The sequence below is a fragment of the Mastigoproctus giganteus genome, chromosome 1, assembly GCF_048544385.1.
Source record: "Mastigoproctus giganteus isolate SK-2022 chromosome 1, ASM4854438v1, whole genome shotgun sequence".
In the NCBI taxonomy this organism is placed as follows: Eukaryota; Metazoa; Arthropoda; class Arachnida; order Uropygi; family Thelyphonidae; genus Mastigoproctus; species Mastigoproctus giganteus.
The window spans coordinates 32,120,417-32,148,278 of NC_143575.1; the positions used below are offsets into that span (position 1 = coordinate 32,120,417).

Sequence of the window (27,862 nt, forward strand, 5' to 3'; positions counted from 1 at the left end):
TCTAGAGACTAAACATGGGTTCCACCACTTCAAGCCTCCAATAAGCAAATTGGTGGTATTTCACCGGTTGATGAGAGTCATCTACCACCTAATACTGCCTGGTAACATAGAGGGGCGGTGTTCCTTCACATGGTGTGGGCGCCACATGGAGCAACGCCGTGTTTTTAGAATTAGAAGTATTTAGAATCGAATGACCTCTCCCGATTTCAGTGCGGCTTCCGAAGAAACAGGTCCACAGTGGACCACTTAATTAGACTGGAAAGATCTATCCGAGATGCTTTCCTAAAAAGGTGTCCATCTTCTTTGACATGCAAAAAGCGTAAGACACAACTTGAAGATTTGGTATTTTAAAAGACCTTTACAATCTCGGTCTAAGAGGTCACCTTCCCGTTTTTATTTAAAGTTTTTTTATCCTGCCATTATTTCCAAGTTCATGTAGGATCCTCCCTTTCGCGGCCCTTTTGCCAAGAGGAGGGGATACCACAGGGATCTGTCTTATGTGTCACGCTTTTTGCCATTAAAATAAATTCTATTTCTGAACAACTTCATCCAACTATAAACAGTGCACTCTATATCGATGACTTCAGCATATTTTCTCAATCATGCAATATGAGGGTTATTGAGAGACAACTGCAACAAGCTATTGACGGTCTTGGCCAATGGTTTCAGGTTCTCACCGGAGAAGACTGTTTGCGTCCATTTTTGTCGCAAACATAACCTCCACCCTGAGCCTGACTTGGTAAAAGCACCATTCCAATTGTATCAGAGATGAAATTCTTGGGACTCGTTTTTGACAAAAAGCTGACATTTGTCCAACACATTCATCAGCTACGCACAAAGTGCACAAGAGCGCTTAACATTCTCCGCTCTCTCTCTTCTACCTCTTGGGCTGCAGACCCATGCACTCTGCTCCGTGTATACCGTGCACTTGTACGCTCAAAATTAGATTATGGGTCTCAGGTATATGCATCTGCCAGAAATTCTTGCCAGTTTACACAGGCGGCTCGAAGTCAGAATCGTATGTGGGATCTGCTGCTGCTGTTTTTCCAAATAATACCATATCAGAGCAGATACCCCTTGACTGCAGCATTTACACTGCAGAGCTGCATGCTTTAGAACACATAAGAAAACACCGATACCAATGGTGTATTATATATGCCGATTCAGTGAGTGCACTCTACAGGCTTTATCAGCGGTGTCACGCACTAATCATCCAACCCTGTCCCGAATTCAGCAGATAATATGCATCCTCTACATAGGTGGATATCCGCTTCTGCTGGATTCCCAGTCACATCGGGATTAGAGGAAATGATTTGGCTGACATTGCAGCCAAATCAGCAGCCCCGACGGATAATCTTGACCTGTTAGTCCCGTATACAGACTATAGGCAAGTGATAACTTACAATCTCAGTAGCAAGATTCGTGGCATCATCTGGTTACTACAAACAAACTATATTGAATTAACCCTGTGATCCATCCTTGGTGGTCCAGCTTATACAGGGATTGCAAAGAGGAAGTTGTTCTTGCTCGGCTCCGCATGGACACTGTCATGTGACACTCCTTTTTGCTGAGGGCTGGTGACCTTCCTATGTGCGAGCAATGCGACACCATTTTGTCCGTTCAACATATTTTGTGATTGTACCAGTTTTAGAAATGCTCGTTTTTACTGCTTTTACCCATCTGACTGAACCATATATACTCAGTCAGATTTTAAATGAGAATGACAATGTGTCAGCAGTTTTTAAATTTTTAAAATCGATTAATATATATATACACTTATATGAAATTTATCTCATATTGCTTTTATCATTCTGATTTTATTTATTGATATTATCTGTGTGTATATATATATATATATATGCACTTTTCGATGAAGTAACCTTTTTGAAAGTTACTAGTCTTTATCTTTTTATATTTTAACCTTTTCCTGGCGCACTATAACCTTGCTGTTTTTGCGCCAAAAAAATCAAAATCAAATCAAATCGTCTAAAAAAAACTATCTTCTTGAAAGGATTCAATGATGAATAATTCGAATGGAGAGATAGGCAAAAGAACAACCATACAAGGAACAATACCGATTATGTGGGCTACAGAGCTTGGCACCCAAGCACATTAGAGGTTACCTGAGGTGCCTGATTGAGGCTTATAAGGCACTGAGCGGGATTAGTAAAATGAATGAAGGTGGAATTGTCACTGTTATAAAGAATTCCAGAACTAGGGGCCATAAATTCAAATAACAAGGGTTTAGATTAGATTGTAGGAAGTTTTTCTTTTAGCCAGTGAGTCGTTGATTGTTAGAACAAGTTACACTTGCAGGTAATTGATGACAGTTTGAACAAATTCAGAGGTCAACTGGAGAGTTATCTGTATGAGGAGGGAAGCATATATTTTATTATCTACTTGGGGTTTTTTTTGTCAGTGCAGCAAAAGCCTGTGACTTCCTTGAACTTTATTGCAAATACTATTACTCAATCTTTTTGCTTTCCTTTGTAGTCTTTGTACCGCATGCAGGCATTACTTTTTCATTTTTATCTGCCATTATTAAATCTTTGAAAATGTAACTGTATTAATTATGAAACAATGTTCAGGTAAACTCTGTTACAGATGATCTAAAGCATACCGAGTGGACATGGTCATGTGCAGAACTCATGTATGTAAAAGCAAACTGTGCACAATTTTACATCACTGGTTAAAAGAGAATTATAGCAAGTAGAAACATTGTTATAGTGAACCATGTTATAATGAGGGCCTACTGTATTTTGAATAAATTTAAGAAAGAAGTACACATTATTAGAGGGAATGGAGAGATGAGATGGATAGGATTCCCCCCCCCCACACACACACACTTCTTCGGAAGCTGTATAAGCTTGCTTCCTTGAATCATTTGCCAGTAATAATAATAATAACGATTAGGCAAAATACTCTAAATTGCTGATTTAAAAGTTACTTGAGTGGAAAATGGAAGTAGTTATAGGACTAACTTGTTCTGAATATATGAATAAATGTCAGTAGCAAACAAAGAAAATTGGTAAAGCTTAAATATAATGCAAATCTCTTTTGTAATATCATGATACCTATCATTAAACTATCATATATATATTTAATTATATATAATTAAATATATATCGTACCTATCATTAAACAAAATACCATAAAATTGTAGATACAAAATAAGGAAAGAAACAGTCTCTATACCAATGCAATAAGCAGTATATGGGGGCTGGTTTTGGTCCTGGGGTAATACACATAGATGCCAATTCACATGTTGCAAGAACAAGTCTCTACGCTGACACAGTAAATGACCTATTGTTAGCTGTTGTACTAGTAAAAATAAAACTATACAACGAGGTTGTAAACTCCTTTGGTCTTGTCTGTCCAAAGTATAAATAGAAATTTATTTATTTTAGTATTAGTATTAATGGCTGCATGGTGCAAGAAAGCATATGACTTATGCTGTACCAGCCAAAAAAAAAAAAAAAAAACCTAATAATAAAAGAAAAGGAAATTAAACCTATCATCCTATGCATTTCCCTCATCCGAAGGTACTATCAGAGGTACTACTTTTAATTTTATATTGTACTACTGGTTGTCTTACATGCTAAGTAAAGTGCAATGCTGCTTTTGCTTCCTGTGTGGTGTGATACAATTTAGCCCTATTACAGTGGGGCCTTGACATCCAGTAATCTCGGGAACCGATTTACCTTCCATACATTCTTTTATTTTAAGGACCGGTGATATTTGCAGGAACTGATGGCTTCCCGATATAGCTGGAACGATGCATTGGTGGAAATTTTCAGACACATTGCATGCGGAACATCATTAGTACAATTATTCTCAACTAATTAGTGTCTCTGTTATTATTCAACACAACATTCCTGCATGTTACAGTACTTCGAACAGTTTTGGCACAGTAATAAGAAGGCCTGGGTTACAAGATATGTCTTCAATGAATGGATGCTTAAAGTTTTCTATCCGAAGGTACTGCTCTTGCTGGCTAATGCGGCAGGCCATGATCCCGACCTTGTTCAATCTTGAGGCACAATTTAACTTTGTTCAAGTCAAATTTTTGCCACACAACACCACTCCTCTGCTTCAACCAGTGGACCAGCAAGTGATTGCAAACTTCAAGAAAATGTTTTGCAAGTTGCTTTGCAACGACCTCTGTTGAAAATGCTGTTACCCTCAGATTTTTGGAGGTCGAAGTTCAACGTCCTAGATTGTGTGAGGCTAATCGTAAGTTCTTAGAATGATTCTTCCACCAGATGCTTAAATTCAGCCTGGAAAAACATCTGGCCTTTAATCATCCATAACTTTGACTGATTTGAAGAGGATGGTGCTTTGACAAATGATGTCACTCTTGGTAAATCAATGGGAAGGTTGACGAAGAGGGTGTGGAGGACCTCATTGATGTGCATGAGTTTGAGCTAACAACAGAGGAGCTACAAGAGTTGGAGAAAATTATGAAGACTAACACTGAAGAGGAAGAAGAGCACACCCAAAAAGTGTCAGCTGAAGAGTTGGACTGTCATTTCTTGTTGTGAGCGTTTAAGAGAAGTGGTAAAAAAACACCCCAATATTGAAAACACTGAACTCGTGGTGTGCAAAATGGAAGACAAAGTCATTTCTTACTTCAGGAGGCTACAAAAAAAGTCGTAAAAAACAGTCTACTTTGGATAGTTTCTTTGCCAGTAGCAGCAAAAGACTGAAAAGACACATTGTCTGATCTAATCCCACTACCACTATGTCACCATTGATTTCATCAGCCATGCAGTTCACTAAGTTAAATGCTAATTTATTGTTTGGTTTTTATTTTAAGATGTTTTATAAATATTTATTAAATAATCTTTATAAAACTCATTTTTAATGTAAAAATCAAGGATAACTTAAGAAATGCCTATTTTATGTGTTGGTGGGGTGTCTGCCAAGAGTTTGCAACGAATTACAAGAAATTAATGTATTATTGGTTTCAACTTATGATATTTTCAACATACAATGAGTTTTGTGGAACAAATTAACATCTGATGTTGGGGCCCCCACTGTATTTTTAGTATTTGCAAAATGGTGGAAGGAAATTTATTACAACAGCCAGTTACTCTGCATTATTGGTTTTCAGTCATTTCATTTGTTTTTTAAATTTGTCCTTTGCATTCAGTTAAGTGTGGTACTGTGTAATTGAACAAAATGGAAAGCATGGTGGGGGGGGGGGGGTTGTTATATTTTGTAATGAAATGTCTGATTTTTCTGTTGTGTTATGTGCTATACATATTATTTATTACTTTAAAAGAACTAGTCCTGTTAAATCTATTAAAAGTTAAGAGGTATAAATGTTGTGAGTTGAAATATTTAAATATATATTTTTCATTGTGGTTTTTTTTTTATTTTTTTTATTTACCTTCCCCAAATTGTTTTCATTGTATAGGATTTCTAAAGAAGAAAATGTTGGACATTCATATGAAGATACATGATACCAGTAGTTCTCAGCAGTCTTCAGGTAATATTATTAATTTTTATTTTTTTTTTGCATAAAAATTTATATTCCTTGCTATGTTGTGAAATGTAAGAGGTGCACTGCCTGCGTTGGAGCACTAACCATGTGTAGTATAGCAGTGTGCTGAGTTTCATACCAATAGGACATTATGCTTTTGTGTAATTGGTGTTTAAGTGCATTACTGTGAAAGCATGTTGCAATTTTTGTAGCCAAGTAAGGTGGAAGATAGCAAATTCACTGTTTGTGAATTTGCATCAAAAATTATGACCTTGCAAAAACAGCATCAAAGACTTGTGAAATGCTTAAACAAGTGTTTGGTGATGAAGCTATGTATAGAACACAAACTCTTTGGTTGAAGTTATTCTTATCCCTCAGATCATTCGTCATCAAGTCAGACTGATAAAAATGTTGAAAAAAATGCATCATCCATTTGAACAGATGGCATATTGTTACCAATATTTGTGACATTCTAGGCCTCTCATATGGTACATGCTGATGCATTTTAACTGAAATTTAACACAGCAAATCATGAAACTTTTCTGGGCATACCAATGCCACATTTGCCAAATGACAAACATAAAACAGAACTGTCTCTTTCTGAGTACAGGGACCTGCAAGCACTGGCTAGAAAGGACAGAAACTTCCTTTCCATGGTAATAGCAGGGCATGAAAGTTAGCTTTATGGTTATGGCACAGAAACAAAGCAGCAGTCTTCCCAATAGAATATAACATATAATGTAATTATAAACTAAGGCAATTATTTTGCATGAAGCAATGGGACTATGCTTAAGATTCACTATTGAACAGTCAGTGCTTTTGTACCGTGTTTTGTTCGTAGTGAAATGTTCAAGTCGATAATTGGCATAATTTTAATCGTATTTTACTGCTTCGTGCAAAATAATTGCCTTAGTTTATATACTATTACGCACCATCAGGCATCACTCATATTGTAGACTTGTAGTTCATAACTGGGCAAAAAACGGTACCTGCCCACCCACTGATGAGTAAGCCAACAAGCTTCGAAACTGTGCCATCTGGGTTGTGGTATCTGCTGAGAATAAGTAACATTAGTCTTCTCCACTGGTGAAGCATTACTTATTCTAAGCAGTGCAATACGTCAGCAACTCGTTGTGAAGGTTGATTCACAGTATGAGATACAATTAAAACGATGCCAATTATCGATTTGAACAGTTCACTACGACAAAACATGGTGCAAAAGCACTGACCGTTCAATAATGTAATTATGTATTAATTTGATGTAATTTCTATAATATTTGATTTTCATTTTAGAAGTACAGTAGGCCCTTGATTTAACGGACAAAAAATTTCTCTCCTAAAGGAAAAATTTAGAACTTTTTTTTTTTTTTTTTTTTTTATTCGTGAATAGCATGGGCCTAAAATTTCAGGGGAGTGATGGATGTGGCATTTTTGAAAGCGGCACGGCATTGAAAGTACCTGGGGTGAATCTTTAGGTGCAGATGAAGAACAAGTTGAGGCTTTTAGGGAATATCTAAATATCCTCATTAAAGAGGGCTTCATTTTATCACAGCTTTATAATGCTGACGAGACTGGGCTTTTTTATCTTGCTGTTCCTGAAAATATCCAGGCTTACAAGCACCCTCAGTCGTGTGCTAAATAAGGAGTGAATTTCAGTTTTATTTTGTGCAAATGCTGATGGCTTGCATCGGCTTAAGCCTGTGGTAGTTGGTAAGGCAACAAAACCACGCCTTAAATAATGTAATGTACCAGTTATTGATATATTCTCAATCAAAAAATTCCTGGTTTACAATGGATATTTTCTGTGACTGGTTCTTTAACCATTTTATTCCTGATGTGCAATGCTATCAGACAGATGTGCTGAAAATACCTTCTCATGAAATAAAGGCTGTTTTACTGCTAGATAATACACCTACTCACCCTAATGCTGAGAGGTTAGTTAGCAGGGATGGGGGAATTAAATGTTTTTCTGCCTCCTAACACTACTTCACTGATACAGCCGATAGATCAGGGTGTAATCGTTGCATGTACTTGATTTTAAAATCTTGATAGTAAACGAATTAATAAAATTTGATTACCGATATTTGAGTTGCAAGAATTTTGAATCACCTTGCATAATACAGTAGGCCCTCTATTTAATGGACTAATCGTAAACGGTGTAATCGTTGCAAGAGGTTGTTTATGAAGAAGTTTTTGGAAGAAGTGATGGTTGTTTTGGAAGAAACAGAAGATGCAGAAGAAGCAAGCTACAAGAGGCACCAGGACACTGCAAAATTTACATACATACAACGTCAGATCTGCTATCTTCAGCTTAGCAGCTACTACCTTGGCCAGTGCTTGGAAGAAGTGTTGTACAATAGAACCTGAAATGGGTTTTGAGGGAGTTCAGGCATCTAATTTTCGGGAGACACTCTTCTAGGGGCTGGCAACAAGAATGCAACTGAAAATGATTAAGGTGATCCGGGCTATCACAAATTTTTTCTGAGGTAGAGATTGCAAAAATGTTCTTCGTGGAGAACAAGAGGATGATAATGAGGACAAAGATGAAGAATCAGTTTCACCTCATCCTAAATTGTCTGTTATAAGACAACATACAGATGACATCATACATTATATTGAATCATCATCAAACCCTGGTGTGCTTCCTTATTATGAACATTTTAGAGAATTTCGATCTACAGTAATAAAGAAGCTGCACCAAGGTATAAGACACCTGAAGCTTGATTATTACAAGACTACTTCATCAACTGGATCTGTTTCACCCGAACCCTCTACCAGCAAGGAATTAACACCTCTCCCTCCATATGACAGTTGTTTCTGACTCTGAAAATTGTGATTCTTTCAATTAAGTTAATATTAATATTATGTATCTTTTATTAACTTTTTTGTGTGTTTTTTATTTAATGAAGTTTAAGAATTTAAGTATTTTTTCCCCTCTAAAATGGAATTAAATGAAAAAAACTAATGTTCACATTGAAAACAACTTTGTGTGAGCTATTTAAAAAAAAAAAAAAGTGGTGGAAACACTCCATTAGTTACATTTTATAGTGCCGACCAGGCTAGCCAGGTGGGTAAAGTGCCTGTCTGGCAACCCAAAGGCCGTGGGTTAGAATCCTGCCTCAGGCTTGGATTAGAGTAAAATGAAAAAACTTTGGGAGGTGCATTATGCCTACAGAAGCTGATGTGCCAGCAACTAACAAAAAAAAAAAAAAAAAAAAAAAATTGTATAGTTTTTAACGTTTAATTAAAATAAAGTTTGGTTCCTGTCGTAAATTTATTTTTATATTTTTAACAGTTGTTTTAGTCGCGTGTATAAATTACTTAATGTACATTATAATAATATTTTATTCATACTTATACATTGTAATAACATTTTGATACATTTGATTTAACGGACTTTCGGCAAAAGTGGACAACCCTTCCCCCAGTTAGTCCGTTAAATCGAGGGCCTACTGTATTATGCAAGATAATTCAAAATTCTTGCAACTGAAATATCGGTAATAAAATTTTATTAATTCATTTGCTATCAGATTTTAAAATCGAGTAATTCATTGAATTTCCATTATGTCCATACAAGCATGGATTCTTTTCGTCATATTCTGTGACACCATTTGTAATGTTTCAATATCTGTGTTGCCACTGGCACATTTTGCACATCCCCAGTTTGTATCTTGTATGTTGAAGCGAACAAACCACCTTTATCATTCCACCAAATGCAATGTCATTGCAATATTCATGTTAAATTGAAATCCCCACCTGACCAGCCTGCATGGTGCCAAGTGGCAAGCATTTTTTTTCAGGTTATCAAGCAATTTAGAGTGATCCAGTAGTGCACATGAAAGTTATATTTAGTTCACTCATTTATTCTTTTAGAAGAAAAATTTCTAATATAATCTATACTTCATCACCACCAAATATGGAGGATGCGGAAAGGTCAGGGAATGACCACCACATATTCCCGGAGCAATATGGCCTTAGTTGCTAATGCTCCTAAAAACCAAAATAACAAAACAATAATCTATACTTGATAAATTTTTTGCCACAGTTAGTCAGCAGATTCTCAGAAAGGAAAGCTACCTTTCTCTATTTATTTCTAAACTTACTAACCTACTAATTTCTAAGCAGCTTTGTCACTGCTCCTGCCTCCACATATGATGGGACCAGAAACCTGGGCAATAAAGTTAAACTCAGAGCTAAAAAGATCAACCATGGAATGTGATACATTCCTACCACTGGAACTTTCAAGTCCAACCTGCACTTATGCACTTACTTTTACAAGCATGACTGTGACACAACTAATCCCAACAGATTAGAACTAGCCAACTTCAGCAAGACTGGCCATCATTCTGATCTTACATTCTGGCTGATTGTGAAATCAGCCAAGAAGTAAACTGTCACCTTTCCTCATTTAGAATTTCCAGAAAATACAGCTGGTTCACAAATATTGTCTGGAAACTCCAGTATAAGCATCCACTAGTTGAAACTATAAAGAGCAAACACACTAAAGTCCTCAACACACTTGAGTCCTCATCAAGGTAGTCCCCAAGTGAGTGACTAGCAATTTCTGAGTGATTTTCAAGAAATTTTCTTAAAGAACTGTTGCTTACACTATAGTGTTATTCTTCTAATTTCCAGGGTTATTTAATTTTGTAAAGTAAAGAAATAAAGTATGTAAGATAGGTTACATAATAGAAAGTAAAGACACCATTCCTCTTCTTGTATATAGGACTAACTAACTAACATGCTAACAACTAACTTTCCCTTATTGCTTGGTCACTAGTGGCACTGCTCCTCCCTCCACATGATGAGGCTGTAAAACTGGAACAAGAAAGTCACCCTCCCAGGGCTAAAAGGAGTAGCAATGAACAACAGCAAACAGTCCACCTGCGGACCCTTTGATCTAGATCTAGACAGACATGATGACTGACTTAAATACATCCCATGAAAAAAGAAGGAACAGATAAACTGCTGGCCCTCCAAAAAAAGGTATCGTGACTAAGGTTCCGAGATTTATTAGTGAAAATAACTGAATATAGACATGCCGAAAGACTGAAAAATACAGTGGACCCCCCTGATGTGAGTACAGTTAGACGTTGAGTAAGACACTCTAAGAATGGGGAAGGTGACATTGTTGACAAGAGCAGGATCAACATGCTGATCAAAGAGGACTGCTGCATCGCAATATGTGTTTGGTGCAGTATGTATAGGGAAACCTGCTGTGATAACCATCATAAAGGAACTAGGCTACAACAAGGTTTGCACCCAGTGGGTCCCGGAAAGTCATCTGTGCAGAACTTCTCCAGCGCTATGAGAGTGAAGGAGAGGTTTTTCTTTCATGCATAGTCACAAGTGATGAAACCTGGGTCCACCATTATGACCCTGAAACGAAGAGACAGTTGATCTCTTCGTTTCAGGTACCTTCAAAATTCACCACGCAAGAAATTCAAAAGGCCGACTTCTGTCGGTAAAGTCATGGTGACACTGTTTTGGGACAAAGATGGGGTTTTGCTTGTGGACTTCTTGGAGCGTGGCATGACAATCAACTCAGATCAATATACAGAAACATTGAAAGCCTGCATCCATAGAGTTCAACCCAACAAAAACCTTAATGAGGTTCTTCTCCATGACAACGCACAAACCCACACCAGTCTGCGCATGATGGAGGCCATTTCAAACCTGGGCTGCACTGTTCTTCCTCACCCGTCTCATAGCCTGGATCTTACACCTTCCAACTATCATCTCTTCCGCTGAAGACTCACTCTGTGGAATCCATTTTTCATTATGACGACCAGCTCAAGCACAGTGTTTGCAAAGCCCTCTGGAGCAAGAGTAAGAATGTTTACTCTTTCTCCAGGATTGGAATACAGCATCTGACTCAGAGATGGCAGAAGTGCATAGAAAATGGTGACTTTGTGAAAAAATAAAAGTGTGTTTATTAAGAATCAATTGATATAAAAGGCATAGTTGTAGGAATTGAATTTTCTGAGGAAAAAAATAGGAGGCATTACTTCTGTACCGCTCCTCGTACTTTCAATGCCATCTTCTCAGAAATCATCTGAGCAAGCTAGCAATATACTGGTGTCAATCCTCCAGCAGCCACTCCAATGCAGTCAGCAGAAAAAAAGGAGAGGATCCTAACATGAAAATAAGTTGACCAAATACACACATGAATAGTGATGACAAACTCAACCCACAGTAAATATTACAGATCCATGAAGCAGATGACACAGATGCCAGATGGACACCAACCCAACTCCTCTAAAAAGGATAAAAGCTAACATTAATTGCATGGTATCTCCAAGGAATGCAGATTCATCTTATTTTGCCTAAACAAATAATGCATAGTGTAATCCAATCAAACTGGAGAGGTTTTCTGAGAAATTCAGAAAAGATATTTCCCTAACTCCTTCAATTGGAAGCTATACTCTACCAATGGAACTGAAATACTGAAACTGCTGCCTTTAGGAGTACGGTCAGTCCTCGTATAGCACAATAGTTGTGTTCCTAGAAACCCTCATGCAATGCAAAATCGTGCAATATAAATAAGAGGCCCTATGGGAAAAATATGGTTAGGTGCCAACCACCCAAGATTGAACATACATTTGTAAACAAAACATTACCAAACGCAATAAATAATCGTAATAAAATACTTGCATATTTTATTACACTTTGAGTTGTTCCTGCTATGAAAGTGTTTTTATTTTCTCTGCATTCTCTCTAATTCTCGGCATTGCCTTTAGGCCTGTAGCACGTGCAATATCACATGTTCTTTCATTTTGCTCCATAAGCCTTACCGGGGAAACCCCGGGGGGCCAGAAGACGATGGAGGCTAGTATGAGGCCGCTACAAATTTTCCCGAGTAGGAATTTTTAACCCATTCCACCTCTGTCTATCGATATTGCTTTTCTTTTTCTCTCTGAATCTGTAGTGTCTTCATTAGGATGCTTCCTTTTCGCACCTTTTAAGTATTTTATTCATTTTTAGGGAATAAAGCACAATTACAAAATGAGGAGGCGCGCTTGATACACATAAACAAAGCTGCACACGTGTAGCAACTGAATAAACAACACTGTAAAGGCAGAGATACTATTAACACCTGACTAGCTCACCTTTTACTAAAACACATTTCTGGAGGTCACTACCATAAAACAATAAAAACAATTTCCAGTTGCATTTCTACTAGTGGAATCTGTTATAAACTAGTAGTAAACTCGATCTAATTGCATTTGTGATAATACCGATAGCTGGAGTTATGAGGGTTTTTACCTTATTATGGTGAAATGTGTTTTCCCTTCACTGATATAAAAAAAAAACAAATACATTTTCAGAATCTTCTCTTCATTCTTATCGTGTTGCGTTCAGTTGGGGTGATTCCGCGTTCGACTGCCATTTCTTGTAAACACAAAGGCAAATCGTGCATAAGCAAATTGTTCGTGTTATATATGACATCGTTCCCCTATTTATAAATCATGTATAATCGAATTTGTGTAGTGTAAACGTGTTATACGAGGACTTGACTGTATGAGCATCCTTACAAATTCTAGAATACTATCCAAACATATTTCCTTTACAGATACCTTTTTTGGACCAATTGCTCTGTGCATAGTAATCAAAATCAGTCTGACTTATCTTTGTACCTACCACAAAATCTTCAGTGCACATCCACAGTGGATCCAATTAGCCAACCTTGTCCATCTAGTTGGGATTATCCTCATAAATGGTGGTCTCCCAATGAACAAAATGGATAAGGACTGTATAAGATCTTCGAAGTCTTTAGCAGTGTACTGTTTACTTGTGTACTCTTTAGCAGTGTCCATTCAGGACACTGATAAACAATCCACTTAATAGTGAACATTTTCAGATAATATGCAAAATAGGAATTTTACATATTATCCAAAAATTATATTTATCATATTGTATTTTGTATATAATTTCAAACAACCAGTTCCATGCATAGAGATACACAGGAAATGGAAGTTTTCTAAGCTAAGTTGGACACAATGCAAATCAATCCATCAACAAGGTTGCCGAGCACATGACAAATCAAATACTAGCACATTTCTGTTCTTCAAATACCTGCTCATAAATTTCAGCATAAATGAGGAACAAAACATTCAATCTGTTGTGGAGGTTTTCTATAACCACCAATTTAATTAATCACAAGAAACTCAGAGCAAAGGCACATCACATCAAAAAGCGAACTGAATGCAACTTATGGATTTATTTTGCATCAAACTGAATCCATAAATTCTCAGAAAGATAAAGCTACCTTTCTCTTTGTTTCTTATCCATAAATAAGGATGAGATTGATTTGTTTGTAAACTAGCTATTGTATTTTTCAATAAAAACCCATCTTTGCAAAAATAAATTAAATATATAGCTGAAAAAGTAATAGCTAGTTTTCACACAAACCAATCTCCTTTTAGCCAGCACTTTATGATATGTGAACTAAAATAATCCATTAGTAGATCTCACATAGTGACACTGGCCCCCTATGTATGGGATATTCTACCTACTGTTGCAGAACTTAGAAGATGAGACATTAAAGCTTATACTGTATTTCTTTAATCAAATATCCTTGGAGAACCCTTATCCTGGTTCCTTGCATTGTTCAGTTCTAGCATTCCCAAAACCTGGAAAAGCTCACCCAAATCCATGCAACTACTGACCAGTCTCATTCATCGGCTGGACATTAACCCAACTCTGTAAAATCCTGGAAAAGATGATAAAAAATAATAATAAATCACAGTTCAATTCTAAACAGACATCAATTACAAACTAAACTGAGGCCTATTTGCAGAAAGCAGACAGTGGATTAGTTGTAAAACTTTACAGTAGTGATTGTGCCATTCTCTGATGGCAAAAGCATTATTTTCTTGATTGTTCACTTGCTTTTGTTTTACACCCTCTCCTGCTTTTCATGAAGGCTACAGACATCTAAATAGTACTGCGCTTTTGCGTGACATGGGATAAAGTCATAAATATTATTTGGTGTGGTAAATAATCGAAAAATTTTTGATTTATGCACAATTTTAGGTGCTCTTAAACTTTTTTTTTTTTTTTTTTTGGCCAATGCAGCAGAAGCCCATAGTTTCCTTGCACTATTTGGCTATACTAATACTAAATGGTTGTGGATTGTCATTTTCGATTATAATAGGTGACCGATAACCAGCATTCACTGTAAATACATGCCTGTTTATATATTTAGTAACTCTTTTTTTAACTCAGCCCATGTAATTGCTAGTCCACCGTAGGATCCCCCACCATGAAAGGTAGGCAGGAAGCAAGGTAGGCATTTTAATCCCCCCTTGCTTCCCCGGACATATTACAATAAAATCACTGCTGGAATTAATTCTACCCTTGCTTATCACTTACTATAATGTTAGTCCATATATTCCCCATGCAGTGCCATCCTTGATGCGAAGGCCACCTTGGTGTGCATAGCTAAAAATGAAGAAAAAGAAAATGCAATTCCAACAGCATTCATATATTTTATTAGGAATTATATTCATTTGCAAAATATTTTTGAATAACAGCTTTTTTTTTTTTTTTTTGTGTCTTTAGGAAATATTACTGAGAATAGCCACCACAAAGAAGAGGAGTCTGCAGAACAGCAAGAGAAATCCAATGAAATGGAATCAATCCAATTAATCTGTGCTGGCTGTCTAAATGGGTTTGATTCAGAAGATCAGTTTGCTGCCCACATTTGCCCAGGACAGACTAGGTAGGCTGTATTTATATTTTATCTTCCTGCCATAGTTAATTTTAAAGAAAAAACATAGTAGACTGGAAAATTGTGAGGTAATTGGACATAAAATAATTCTGTTTTGCAGTAGGTTTGGCTTCCCTAAACTAATCTTTTGATTAGTGTAGAGAAGACATAAAAATAATCTGATTTTTAACGAGGAATTTGACGTTCCATATGTATTTTGGGTATTTCCAATAAGTATTTTCAGCTACATAGTACAGTGTAACGCTACTACATAGTACATTATAATGTATTTAACATCATATTGTTCTATGTAATGATATAAATTTTTAAATAAATTATTAATTTATTTAAAATTTAATGGTAATGTGTTGTAACCGATCGGAAAATACTGATCATTCCAATTAAAAAAGACCCAGAACTGAGGATAGACCATCATCTGTTACACCGCTTTTCCTCATTCTCCATTCCACTGGAGAGCAGACGCTTGGGGTAAAATGTCACCCTTCTTCATCCAGAAAGGATTAGAAGGGTTAGCAGGATCTCGAAAATCTGTCAAAAGGCTGCATTCTGGAGACATTTTAGTTGAGACTGCAAGCCAAAAACATGCACAGCAACTTCTGAAAGCCACATTGTTATGGGGATTACTCATCATTACTCCCACAAAACCCTGAATTTTTCACACAGTGTCATATCAGAGTGGGACCTTCTTTGTGTTTCTTTAGAAGAGATCTGCTCTGAGTTGAGAGACCAAGGTTGACGACTGTCAAAAGAATATCGATACAGAAGGATGGGAATCTTGTCCCTACCTGAGTGCTCATCCTAACGTTTAACACCCCACGGCCTCCAAGTTCTATAACTGCCCAGTGAGGATCTATATTCCAGACCCACTGAGCTGTTTTAAATGCCAAAAGTACAGCCACTCTCAAACAGCTTGTCGTGGCTCACTGTGGTGCTAAAGACCACGAGAGCAAGGAATGATTAGCTTCTAAGCCCGGTTGTACTAACTGCCAAGGAGAGCACCGTGCATATGGCAGAGGTGGAAGGATGAAAAGGAAATACAAAAAATAAAAACAGAGCTGAACATCTATCAGGAGGTCAGAAAACACATCCAGCCAATAAATAGTGCCAAGCCCTCATACGCCCAGAAAGCATCAGGGAAAAATTACCATCGGTACTCAGACTAATATGTCATTTAATGTAAATGACTCAGTAAATGACTCCCTTCCACCAAGGGAGTCATTTACTCCCATTGCACGCTATTTATTAAGTTCCCAAAAGCCCACCCAAAAATCACAGTCAGCCGCTCGGTGCCACTCCTATATCCGTACCTCCTAGTGCTCCACCACTTCCAAACACAGTGCTAAAGAAACTTCAAAGAAATTGGAACAGCCACCTACTATCCAAGAAACAATGGATGTAGAAGATAAGGAGGTACAGGACGAGTCTGTTCTGGAACTCTTTGCGAAAGAAGATATGTTTACAAGCCAACACCCAGTCTTTCCAAAGAGAGGTAAATCCAGGACTGAGAAAACGAAGCCCTCAGCCCTTTGGAAGCCACTAGACAGACCAAATAAATCTAAATAATAGGTACATTTAAATTTCTACAATGGAATTTCCGTGAATTCCGTAGAAATACTGATGGCATCAAGGCTCTACTGAGCCAACTTGCTTTTGCTTACGGGAGACGTATTTAAAGGCAAATGAGGACCCTTACTTACGTAACTCAGTTATTTGCAGAGACAGAGCTCGGGATGGACCTGCCCACGGAAGAGTCGCCATCCTTGTGGGTAACCACACACCCCATTTCAAGCGATGCCACTAACCTAAAGGCTGTAGCAGTTTGTCTTACAGTAGAGTTCTTAACTGTTTGCCCCATCTATTTGCCACCTGGGAATGACGTCTCCCATGTAGACCTTGATTATCTCATTAAGCAACTGTCACTCCCTTTTCTATTATTAGGGGATTTCAGCAGACTTGATATATTGTGGGGTAGAATGACATCAATAGAAGAGGTCATTCAGTGCCTCCTGTGTCTTCCATCAAAAGGATGTCAGAAGGATTTTGATGAATCTTTATGCTAAGAAAGCTCCAGGTCCTGATGATATTTCTTCACTTGTTCTCAAAACCTGTGCTCCTGAACTTACTCCTGTTCTTTGCCACTATTTTTCACTTTCTTATTCCAAAGGTGTTTTCCTTCTGCTTGGAAATTTGCCCATATCCAGCCAGTTCCTTAAAAAGGGTGACAAATCTGTCCCATTGCAATTACTTTAGCATTAGCATTACTAGAAGCATATGATGCAAGAAAGCAAGCTTATGCAGCATCAGCCAAAAAAAAAAAAAAAAAAAACCTTCCACTTCACCCCTCCATTCGTTCAAAATACCTGTCCAGCTGAGCCTTAAATTTATTTAGGCTATCAACTTCCACAACAAGGGATGGAAGTCTGTTCGACCAACCAACTACCCGCTGGCTAAAGGCAAATTTCCGCACATCTGTCTTTCCTCAATTTGAATTTATGCCCTCTCAGGTGATTATTCTGAGCAAGAGGAAGAATCCCATCAGCATTGAGCATGCTCAAACCATTCAAGGCTTAATATACCTCTATCAAATCACCTCGCCGGTGCCTAGTCTCCAGACACTGTACAAAGGGTACTAAGAAAGTTTTGCAATACAGCTTTGTTTATTTAATTTTTTCAAAGTAATTTCCTCTACATTCAATACACCTCTCCATCCTCCGAAACCAATCTTTAAACCAGTTCTGCCAAGTTTCACTAGGGAGTAAAGCACACTCGTTGTCCCAAGCCCGTAGAAGGTCCTCATCACTGGAAAACTGCCTCCCTTTTAGCTTCATTTTCACATGCGGGAACAGTGCAAAGTCGCAGGGAGCAAGGTCTGGACTGTAGGGAGGGTGCTCGAGAAGTTTCAGTCCTGTCGTGGTCAAATATTCGGTGCAGGCTTTGGCGCGGTGAGCTGCAGCATTATCGTGATGGAGGTACCAGGTGTCCATTCTTGATTTTGGCCGCAGGTTTTCATAGATCCAATGACTTTAGGCAGGCATTGTTCAGTATACCACTTAGCTGTGACTGTCTTCTGCGTGTCCAAAACGACACGTTCCACAATTCCACTCGATTTGAAAAATACAGCTATCATTTTCTTCTTTACAGATCGGGATTTTCTGACAATTACGGGTGTGTCGTCATCATCAAAGACCCAAACTTTGTTTTGAGCTTTGGTCGGCAGATCGTAATAGTACAGCCAAGTCTCGTCACCTGTCACGATGTTGTTCACATACCGAGGTTGTCCCTTATCAAACTTTTTTAACATCTCCCGGCACCAAGTCACACGTCGTGTCATCTGCTCTTCAGTCAGTTGATGCGGCACCCAGAGAGAACAAAGTTTCTTCACATGCAAATGATCTTGCAGAATCGAACGAATTGCTGGTGCATTTAGGCCCAAAGTATCCTCTATCTGTTGGTAGGTCACTCGCCTGTTTTCGTCAAGCATTTTCCTCACAGCAGTAACGTTTTCCTCCGTAACTGACGTTCGTGGCCTTCCCGGCCTCTCAGAATCCTCCAGAGTGAAATTTCCCCTTTGGAATTCTCTATACCACCTGAATATCGTTGTACGATGTGGACAATCATCATTTAGTGCAAGAGTCATTTCTTCTAAGCACTGGTCTATGGTTAAACCACGCACGAAATTATACCGCAAAACTGTCCTTATCTCATTTCGTGACCACGATGCCATCACAAGCACTTTACACTCTCACTACTAATGAATAACTGAGCCCATCGACTTGGCGCGGCGGCTACTATGCACGTATGAACGTGTCTCAACATGCAGCAACAAGCAGCTTCCTGTGATTCATTGCTGCGTCATATTGCAAAACTTTCCTAGTACCCTTTGTAATTTGCAAAACTTAAGCCTGTCTTCATAAGAGCAACCCTTTGTTCCATTCACTAATCTTGTTGCCCTTCTCTGTACTCATTCCAGCAGCTCTACACCCTTCTTGAAATGAGGCCTCCAGACCTGTATACAGTACCCAAGGTGTGGCCTGACCATTGCCTTATACAAGAGAATAATCTCCTTATCCCTGCTAGAAAAATTCCTGTATATCATTGACAAGACACAATGAGCTACTCTTGCAGCCCATCTGTACTGCTCAGAGAACTTCATATCTGCCTGCACAATTAGTAATGCCAAATGAAAATTAGTAATAAAAATTTGAAAACTATCTTGACAGCAAAGCCTGCAAGAGTCTCTTTCAAAGCAGTCACAATCAATTGATATCTAACAAATAAGTCAAACAGAAATCCTAGGTAAGCTAATGTTTGTATTGAGTTGGTAAACAATCCTATGGCTGTGTATTTATATACAATGTATAAATTGTCATTGAAATTTAATTTCTAGGGCAGTATGAACTTTCAAAACCACCTGTTTAGTTACAAGATCTCAAGATTTTTTCAGAATTCACTAGTTATTACTTTGTTTGTTTGTGTCAATTAATAATTTTATGCAAAATAATGTATCAACAGTAACTGTAGTAAGGACAGGAAAATGTTGCACACATTGTCAGATTATGTCATTACACATTGAGGAACATCTCCTGATTTACTGGGTTCAGGAATGGTTTTTAAATTTAGAGATTGCTGTATAGTATAGGTATAATTGACAGGAAGCATTTACAATTAGTTGGCACATTATAAAGAATATAAGAATTATACAAAATAGGAGGGGGGGTTCCAGAAGTAATTAATTCTGCTAAAAAAGGAAATACATAGAGGTGCCTCAGTAGCCAGGTGGATAAGAGCAGCAATGCGTAGCACACGCTTCTTGGTCAGACCGGGGTTCGAGTCCGATACCACCGCATATCTCCGGAGCAATATGGCCTTAGTTTCTAATGCTCCTGAAAACCAAAATAACAAACAACAACAACGAAATACATACTGCATGTTTGAAAGTTCTTTTTTCCTAAATAGTTTAGTGGTTGATATTAACACTTCACTTCAGTTGGAAGTGGACTGTCTTAAACCATTTTTAACTCACCATCTACTTTCTGTGTCAGTCTAACAAAAATTTGATAAAATAAATGTGAAAAAAGACATCAAAGTTAATGTTTGTATGGATCATTTGAAGATCTTTCTTTTACTTACATGGAAATTCTTTTTTGGTGGGGGAGATTGTTGGCTGCACAAAATCTCTTTTTTGACTAGATATGAGATGGGAATGAGCATTACTATTTTCTGCCAAAATTGCACACATCTGCCTTGATTGTAATTGACTTTACACCCCACATCGCAAAGTAATTCTGTTATCTTTCTTGGTATACGGCATCCATGCATACACTACTTTTAAGTCTATCACATCATGAACATTAGTTATATCCATTATTAAAGCAGAAATGTGGACTGAAAGCTTATCTGTGTCTTCAGTTGTAAGATCTCTTTGCGGGATGTTTTGTGTAAATAAATCCAATTTGTCAAAGTCAGTCAGTTAAAGGGAATCGTAAAAATTATACGCGTCTTAGGAATTTTATTTTCACTTAAAAATACATGTACTTTCAGTTACATGAAATCAGTAATTTTCATCTGTTGCAAAATGTGGCATTTTGCATCATAGCCCCTCGGGGTTTTTTTTTTTTTTTTTTTTTACAAACACCATCTCGTTGACCCTTGAATCAATCTGTTCAATATAATGTAAAGCTTTATATGTAGAGCATTTTTGGTCCTGGGTTTGATTCAATCTCTTCTTCCTATTTAGATCCATTTGTTTTCGTTAACAATATATATGATGTCTGCACTGTTCATTTCATTTTCCAACAAATCCTGAGCAATTTGTTGGAAAACATTGAATCTATTATTGTCTTGTAAATTTTCAGTTTGCCTGAAATTAGTTAATAAACTACGATCTTCATTATCACCTTATAGTTTGGGAATTTCATTACCATTATCAACCTCAGGCCAAGTTTTATCCAAGCTTTAGTAAATGTCGAACTTGGAATTTTGTTCCATGCTAGTGCTATATTATAAACACATCTTTGAAGTTGACTTCAAAACTCATTTGGATCTATTTGCCAATGACTACTACAGTTTTATTGCAATTGCTGAGACATGACTTGCATCCAAAAGTGACTTAGGCACTCACACTGCCAGTTTTAACTTTCATTTTCATGCAACATCTTGTGATGTTCCATGAGGTGGTGGCATTTGTCTGATCTCTTGCATTGCTCGCACTCTCAATATCCCAACTTGAATCTGTACCCACTGTCCTCATTGTGGCATATTGAGCCCCCACAGCGTTCATCAATTTGATGATCTCAGCACCTGGTTATTCTCCATTGGACATCATAATTTGTGTTGGGCACTTTAAGCTTAGTAATTCACTTCCCATTGATATTGCCACTCACTTATCTAGCCAACTTTTAATACTCAGTTGTATGGGGGCCTCTTCTCCACCTACTAAAATGCTTCCAGGCTGGACAGAATATTAACTGAAAATCTACCAATATGCTTTGACTCAAACTACCTTTCAGGCTACATTCACAGTGCCTTGCCATCTTACAATTCCTTGACTCTCTCCTAAGTCTCAAGGCAAGATAGTTTTATCACCACTTCTCCTGTGCCAAGATCTTTGCCAAGTTCTTGTTAAACTTTTCCTCCTGGTCTGTCTGCCATTAGTTGCTTGGCTCCTGTGGCTTTGCACCCTTGAGGACAGGAGAGTAACTAGCATTTCCAGTCTGGAGGTACACAAGCTTGAGTGAGAGGTTGGTTGTAAAGATTTTCCTCGATATCTAGGGAAAAAAGAGCTACTGATTTTGAGGGAGCAATTGGGGACTGTGTGGTCCTACTGTAGTAGTCTGGGAGTTGATTAACCACTTTAAACCAGAGGATGAAATAGAAATTGTAGACAGCATGTTACAAATTGGAGAAGCCAGGTATGGTAATGAAATGTTGCTAACCAATTTCAGCTTGAGGTTTCTGCAACTGAAGTCACTGATCTGCTTCAAGTACACAATGGAGCATTCACAAATGAAGATGGCAGAATGTGAAGAAGCTGAGGAAGAAGGTTTAACAGCTGGAACTCCTGTTTGTTCCTTCATTCAAGGGGCTTGATGAAGCTTTCCAGCACAGAAAAAGCAATTGAGATTTTCAAGTAAAGATTCAAATTTCATGCGCACTAGAAAAGTTGCTACAGATTTAAGAAATGCTTATGCATGCTATCTTGAAATTTATAAAGAAAAGAAAAGACTGTCTTGAAAACAAAGAAGATTCTTGAAGCATTTCTGAAAAAGACCACTCCTTGCACTTCCAAGAACCAACAGTGAGTGATGAACCATCATGTGCATTTAGTCAATGATGATGAAGAATAAACATTCTTTAACATTTGTATGACAAATGATTTCTTTATTATTATAATTTGCTTGATTTTAAAAGCTATGTTTTCATTCTTTGCATAAATAAATCATTGTTTAAGCATAAACTATTGTTTTGTTGACCTTTACTTAACATTACTATAATCAAATTTCATTGTTGAGAACGTAACTCCTGTTTTTAGCATTTCGTCTATGGGAAATAAATTCCCGCTCTACGAGTTTTCGCATTACGAGCATGCGCTAGGAACAAATTAACTCGTAAAGTCAGGAACTACCTGTATATCTTATTGTACAAGATGAGACATAGAAATGGGTAATTTTAAAAACTTAGCAATTAAATAGTTTGTATTTGGCATATTACAGATATGCCATATTAAAATACATAATATGCTATTTATTTTTTGAAGATTATATCCTTCGAGGTGGCCCATCCCCGTGGCCATTCTTCTAATCCAGTGTTCCTCAAACTTACAATAATCATGTACCCCTTTTGATAGTTTAGTCTTACCGGCATATCTCTTCTTGAGTGAAGATAATTTGGGGTAGTTTTAATAGTACTATTTTATCTACTGGAGCAAGTACAGTAAACTATATGGTATTTATTTTATACTATATATAGAAATAAATAACTTAAAAAATGGAAAATAATAATAAAAATTAATAAACATTCTAACAGGATGACATAGATAGTGGAATCGTACCAGTCTGAAATTATGAAAGTATGCATTTTAACTAGTGAAGAAAGCACATTTTTAATACTTACTATTTCAGTGTTAATTTTTTTTAAAAAAATAAATTTCTTTAACATTTTAGACGACTACTTAAAACATTCACTGAGTTCATTCACAGAACTCAGTGAACTCAGTTCATTCACAGAAAGAGAAGACAAGCAGTAAATAAATGGCATAATTATCAAATGATTACTTTCCACAGTAAAACATTGCATGGGTCACTACATGTAAAAACACACATATACATGTGCACACACACAGTGAGCTAATACATGCATTCCAGATCATTTAAGGGCATAGTCTAATAAAATTAGTTGAAAGTGGGGGGGGGGGTTCTAATAACAATTACAAAGTTTTACACGTTGCAACAAATAAAGGGTTCAAGTTTTCATGTTTTGATTCAATTAACCAGTGATTCCTATGAGTGGAACCTGTATTAAATTTTAATGAATTGTTTTCTGCAGCTAAAAAAAACTGTGAAAAGGTAAAATAAACAGTTCTGCCATGAATCCTTTAAAACTCTTTTGCATACCCCTTGGGGGGGGATATGCACACCACACTTCGGGAAACATGTTCTGATCTATCATGCAGGTTTTGCATGATACATGGCACCTCCAAAGGAATTCCAGCGATTTCCTCACACATTCTTTCTTTCAGCTGTTCAATATTGTGTGGGTGGTGGGAATACCTTGCTTTTTAAGTGCCTTCATTAAAAAAAAAAAAAAAAAAAAGTCACATTCTGACCTGACAGGGCTAGGGACCCTGGAGGCCAAGAATTGTCACCATTCCTGGAGATGATGTGGTTATGAAAAAAAAACCAGTTGTTGACACTTTGGCAGTATGAGATGTTGCACTGCCTTGTTGAAACCAGCTAGCTTTGTTAACTTGAGGAAACCTAATAGCTAGTTCATCAGCCAGAGTTGCAATCATGTTAGCAGAGCAACCTCATATCACAATTTACTTTTCTGTTGTTATCTTCAAAAAAAAATAAATAATGGGCCAATAATGCTGTCAGGTGGAATTGCAAGAGTTTTCTTCTAACCAATAACAAAAATTGTTTATTCACAAAACTTTAGATGAAAGTCGACTTGATCAGACATCCCAGAATTGTGAAAAAGTCGTCATCATAATCCATTTGAGTTGGCATTTTTTGACAAAAAGGTTTTATGGGTAAGGAGATTGCAAGGTTTTAATTCTTGCAGTACCTCTGCATTGTAAGAATGGAAATTTAAGTCCTGGTGCAATGTTCCTCTTACACTCCTATTGAATAAATTCGGCAATAGCGCATACCAACATATTTGAACTCCATATGAGAGCAGTCCTAATGACTGCGATGTTTTCTGGTGTATAGGTGATTCTTATTCCACCAGTAGGCTTCTTTTTAAGAGCAGAACCAGTTTTTTCAAAATTATGTACCCGTGTTTTAATGGCACGAGCAGGCATTACAGGAGCTTAAAGTGATTATTAAATAAATGTAGTGTCTTCGTAAATGTCGTTGTTTTTGTAAAATGCCTTTGAGAATGAAAGCACATTGTGCACCACTCCACTATTCCATGATTACTAAATGACATAATGTGGATATGAGTATGTCAGATGATGTACCCAGGAAACTAGCTTTTAAAATTGTCCATTGCACTTCCCTACCTTGTACATTTAATATCCCATAGTACTCAGCATATAACCACTCTTTCAGTCCTCACATCTGCAAATTTTTACATCCTTTCATCGATATTATTTATGAAAATCAAAAACTCTGTTTCTATAATACAAAAATAAACAAAGTGTTTAAAGAAAATGTTTTTGAATTGGAAAATTCGCAATCTTACTTTTAGAAATTGTGTTATATGTCTGGTATTTTTGGAAGGTGGATACAAATATGATGTTTTGTAAAAAAAAATAATCAAAGTCATGCTTGCAATCAGAACCTTGCATTTTGCTGCTTAAAAATAGAGTTGCCACTTTTCTGACTACCCTTGAAACCAAGTGTATGAGCTGCATAAGCTCATACCCTTGCTTTCTTGCATCACATGCCACTACTACTACTACTACTACTATTCAAGTCATCCCGAAGGAGCACTATTTGGTACTGGTTATTGACCACTCTCCAGTCTTCACATTGTCTGCAAATATTTACATTATGCCCTACAAAAATAAAATAAAAAGCAATTGTACATTTTTCTTCTATGCTTTATTTAGTCAGTTTTTCAATTTTATGAAAATAAGCAGCATGTTAAGACTTGCCGTTTAAAGTGTTTTTAATTGCTTTGTTACAAATAGTAAATACTGAACAGCCAAGAATAATATCCACTTTTTGCATATAAAAGGAAGGAGTATTATCTTGGCTTTATTTTTAAGGTTTTATCTGTTACTGTTTCAGCTCTGTATTAATATTGCAATTTTTGTTATGATCACATGGTAGGCATACCTTCTACCTACCTCCAGTAGATATAGGACATAATTACCCTCCATAGCCAGCTGGGCAGCAGCAGCAGTGCGTCGCACACGCTTCTTGATTAGACCGGGGTTTGAGCCCGTGACCACCAAATACAGAGGATGTGGAACGGTCAGGGAATGACCACCGCATATCCCCGGAGCAATATGGCCTTAGTTGCTAATGCTCCTAAAAACCAAATAACAACTAATTTGCCCTGTGGGTGTTCACTGAGATTGAGGTCCTGGCTTTCAGCTGGCCAGTCCAACTCTTTGGCATTTATACTGATAGTGACAAGGGCCCATTTTCTTAGTATTGCCACGGTGATGGTCAGGATAATGCAATCAGACGGGAAGCAATCTGTATACCCATTGGAATGGAACATTATATAAGATCACTCCATAGCACTTTCTGATGCTGTTCTAGTGGCCATGAGAGTTAGGAACAAGTAATGCAGTTTCGCATTGGTGACTGATATTGAGCATATGCAGCTGCCCTATCATCGGACCAAAGTTTATATATTCAGCTTGAATAGGTTTCAAGGGTATGGTTGACTGATTGGCATACTTCTTGTGGCCTCCTCCTAGGCCTTCCCTGTGATATTTACTACAGACGTGTGAAACACAAATTGCTCTCCTTATGGTTTATCAAACATGTTCAAGGAGTTTGTTTGTTAAGACATCCAGACCTTTTCCCATTGAGATATCACCTGCAACTCTTACATTTTTGTATATCTACCACTGTGGATTTTGAGATGTCCCTACTCCCTATGCCTGAAATCAGCCAAATACAGCCTTGATTGAAGAAGCCTTTAGAAATTTCTCCAGTCATCAACAGAAACCAAGCCCAGACCTATCCAAGTATAGGCAGACAGTGTATCATGCTGACTAAGCTGCCACATAGGACTTACTTCTCTACAGGTGAAAGATATAACTGATCAAAAAAACACACACTGTCAGCAATGGTCCATCACTGGATATACACCGATGAGCCAAAACGTTATGACCAGTGAGTCGTTATGCAAATCGAGGCAACTGCAGATGAACTGTGGCGCATGCGCAGGTCAGTACATGGTATAAAAAACACCTGATACTGAGCTCCGTTAACCAGTGTTACTCTTGTTCTTCAGATGGGAAAGGCAGTGGACTTAAGCGAGTTTGACAAAGGCCAGATTGCTCACGGTCAGCCGTGGTTAGTAACTACTGAAAGTGGTCAAATGAAGCAAAATCAACAAACCGCCAGCAAGGTGTTGGACGACCACAGCTCATCGATGCTCGAGGTGAGCGAAGGCTCTCCCGGATGGTACGTAGCAACTGTGGCACAACTCAACAGTAATTGGAAAGCTGGTGACAGGTTTTTATACAGGAGTAATGTGTCACAACACACAGTACATCGAACCCTGCTGAAAATGGGGCTGCATAGCCGCAAGCCACTCCGAGTGCCCATGCTAACCACAGTTCACTGGCGACAGCACCTACAATGGGAACGCAAGCATTGAAACTGGATTGAAACTTTAGTGATTGGAAGAAGGAGTGTCATGCTTTACGCAATGTTCTGCTGGGATACCCTGGATCCAGTCATCCATGTGCCGGGCACTCGACGCCTACCACCTACCTAAACATCATTGCTGACCAGGTACACCCTTTCGTGGCAACAGTCTTCCCCTCTGGCGGTGCCGTCTTTCAGCAGGATAATGTGCCACGCTGCACCACTCAGATTGTTTGAGACTGGTTCGTGGAACATGGAGTAAGACTTCCAGGTATTACCCTGGCCTCCAAATTCCCCAGACATCAATCCCATTGAGCATCTGTGGTTTGTGTTGGAACAGCAACTCTGAATGCGGTGTCTCAACCACGAACCGTACAGGAGTTAAAGGATTTGCCGGTTACGTGTTGGTGGCAGATACCACAAGACACGTTTAGAAATCTTGTAGCATCCGTGCCTTTCCTGGTACGAGCTGTTTTGGCTGCACGTGGAGGACCAACATCATAATAGGTAGGTGATCATAATGTTTTGGCTCGTCGATGTATGTTCAAGACTGACAGTCATACTGTCACTTCAGTCTCCAGAAAACTGGTCTAACTTTATGGGCAAGATGTAATTCACAGAAATAATGCCCATAAATGGTTAGAA

The 27,862-nt window shown here is 37.8% G+C and overlaps 1 protein-coding gene across 4 annotated transcripts in view; it reads left to right on the forward strand.

Moving 5' to 3' along the window:
• LOC150090684 (uncharacterized) overlaps positions 1–27,862 on the forward strand; it is a 306,488-nt gene that overhangs the window by 271,976 nt on the left and 6,650 nt on the right. For all 4 annotated transcript variants that reach the window (XM_090372249.1, XM_090372256.1, XM_090372243.1 and 1 more), the window contains 2 exons: positions 5,420–5,491; positions 15,050–15,209. In XM_090372249.1, coding sequence (XP_090228375.1) covers positions 5,420–5,491; positions 15,050–15,209 — 232 coding nt within the window. The remainder of the gene's footprint in view (positions 1–5,419; positions 5,492–15,049; positions 15,210–27,862) is intronic.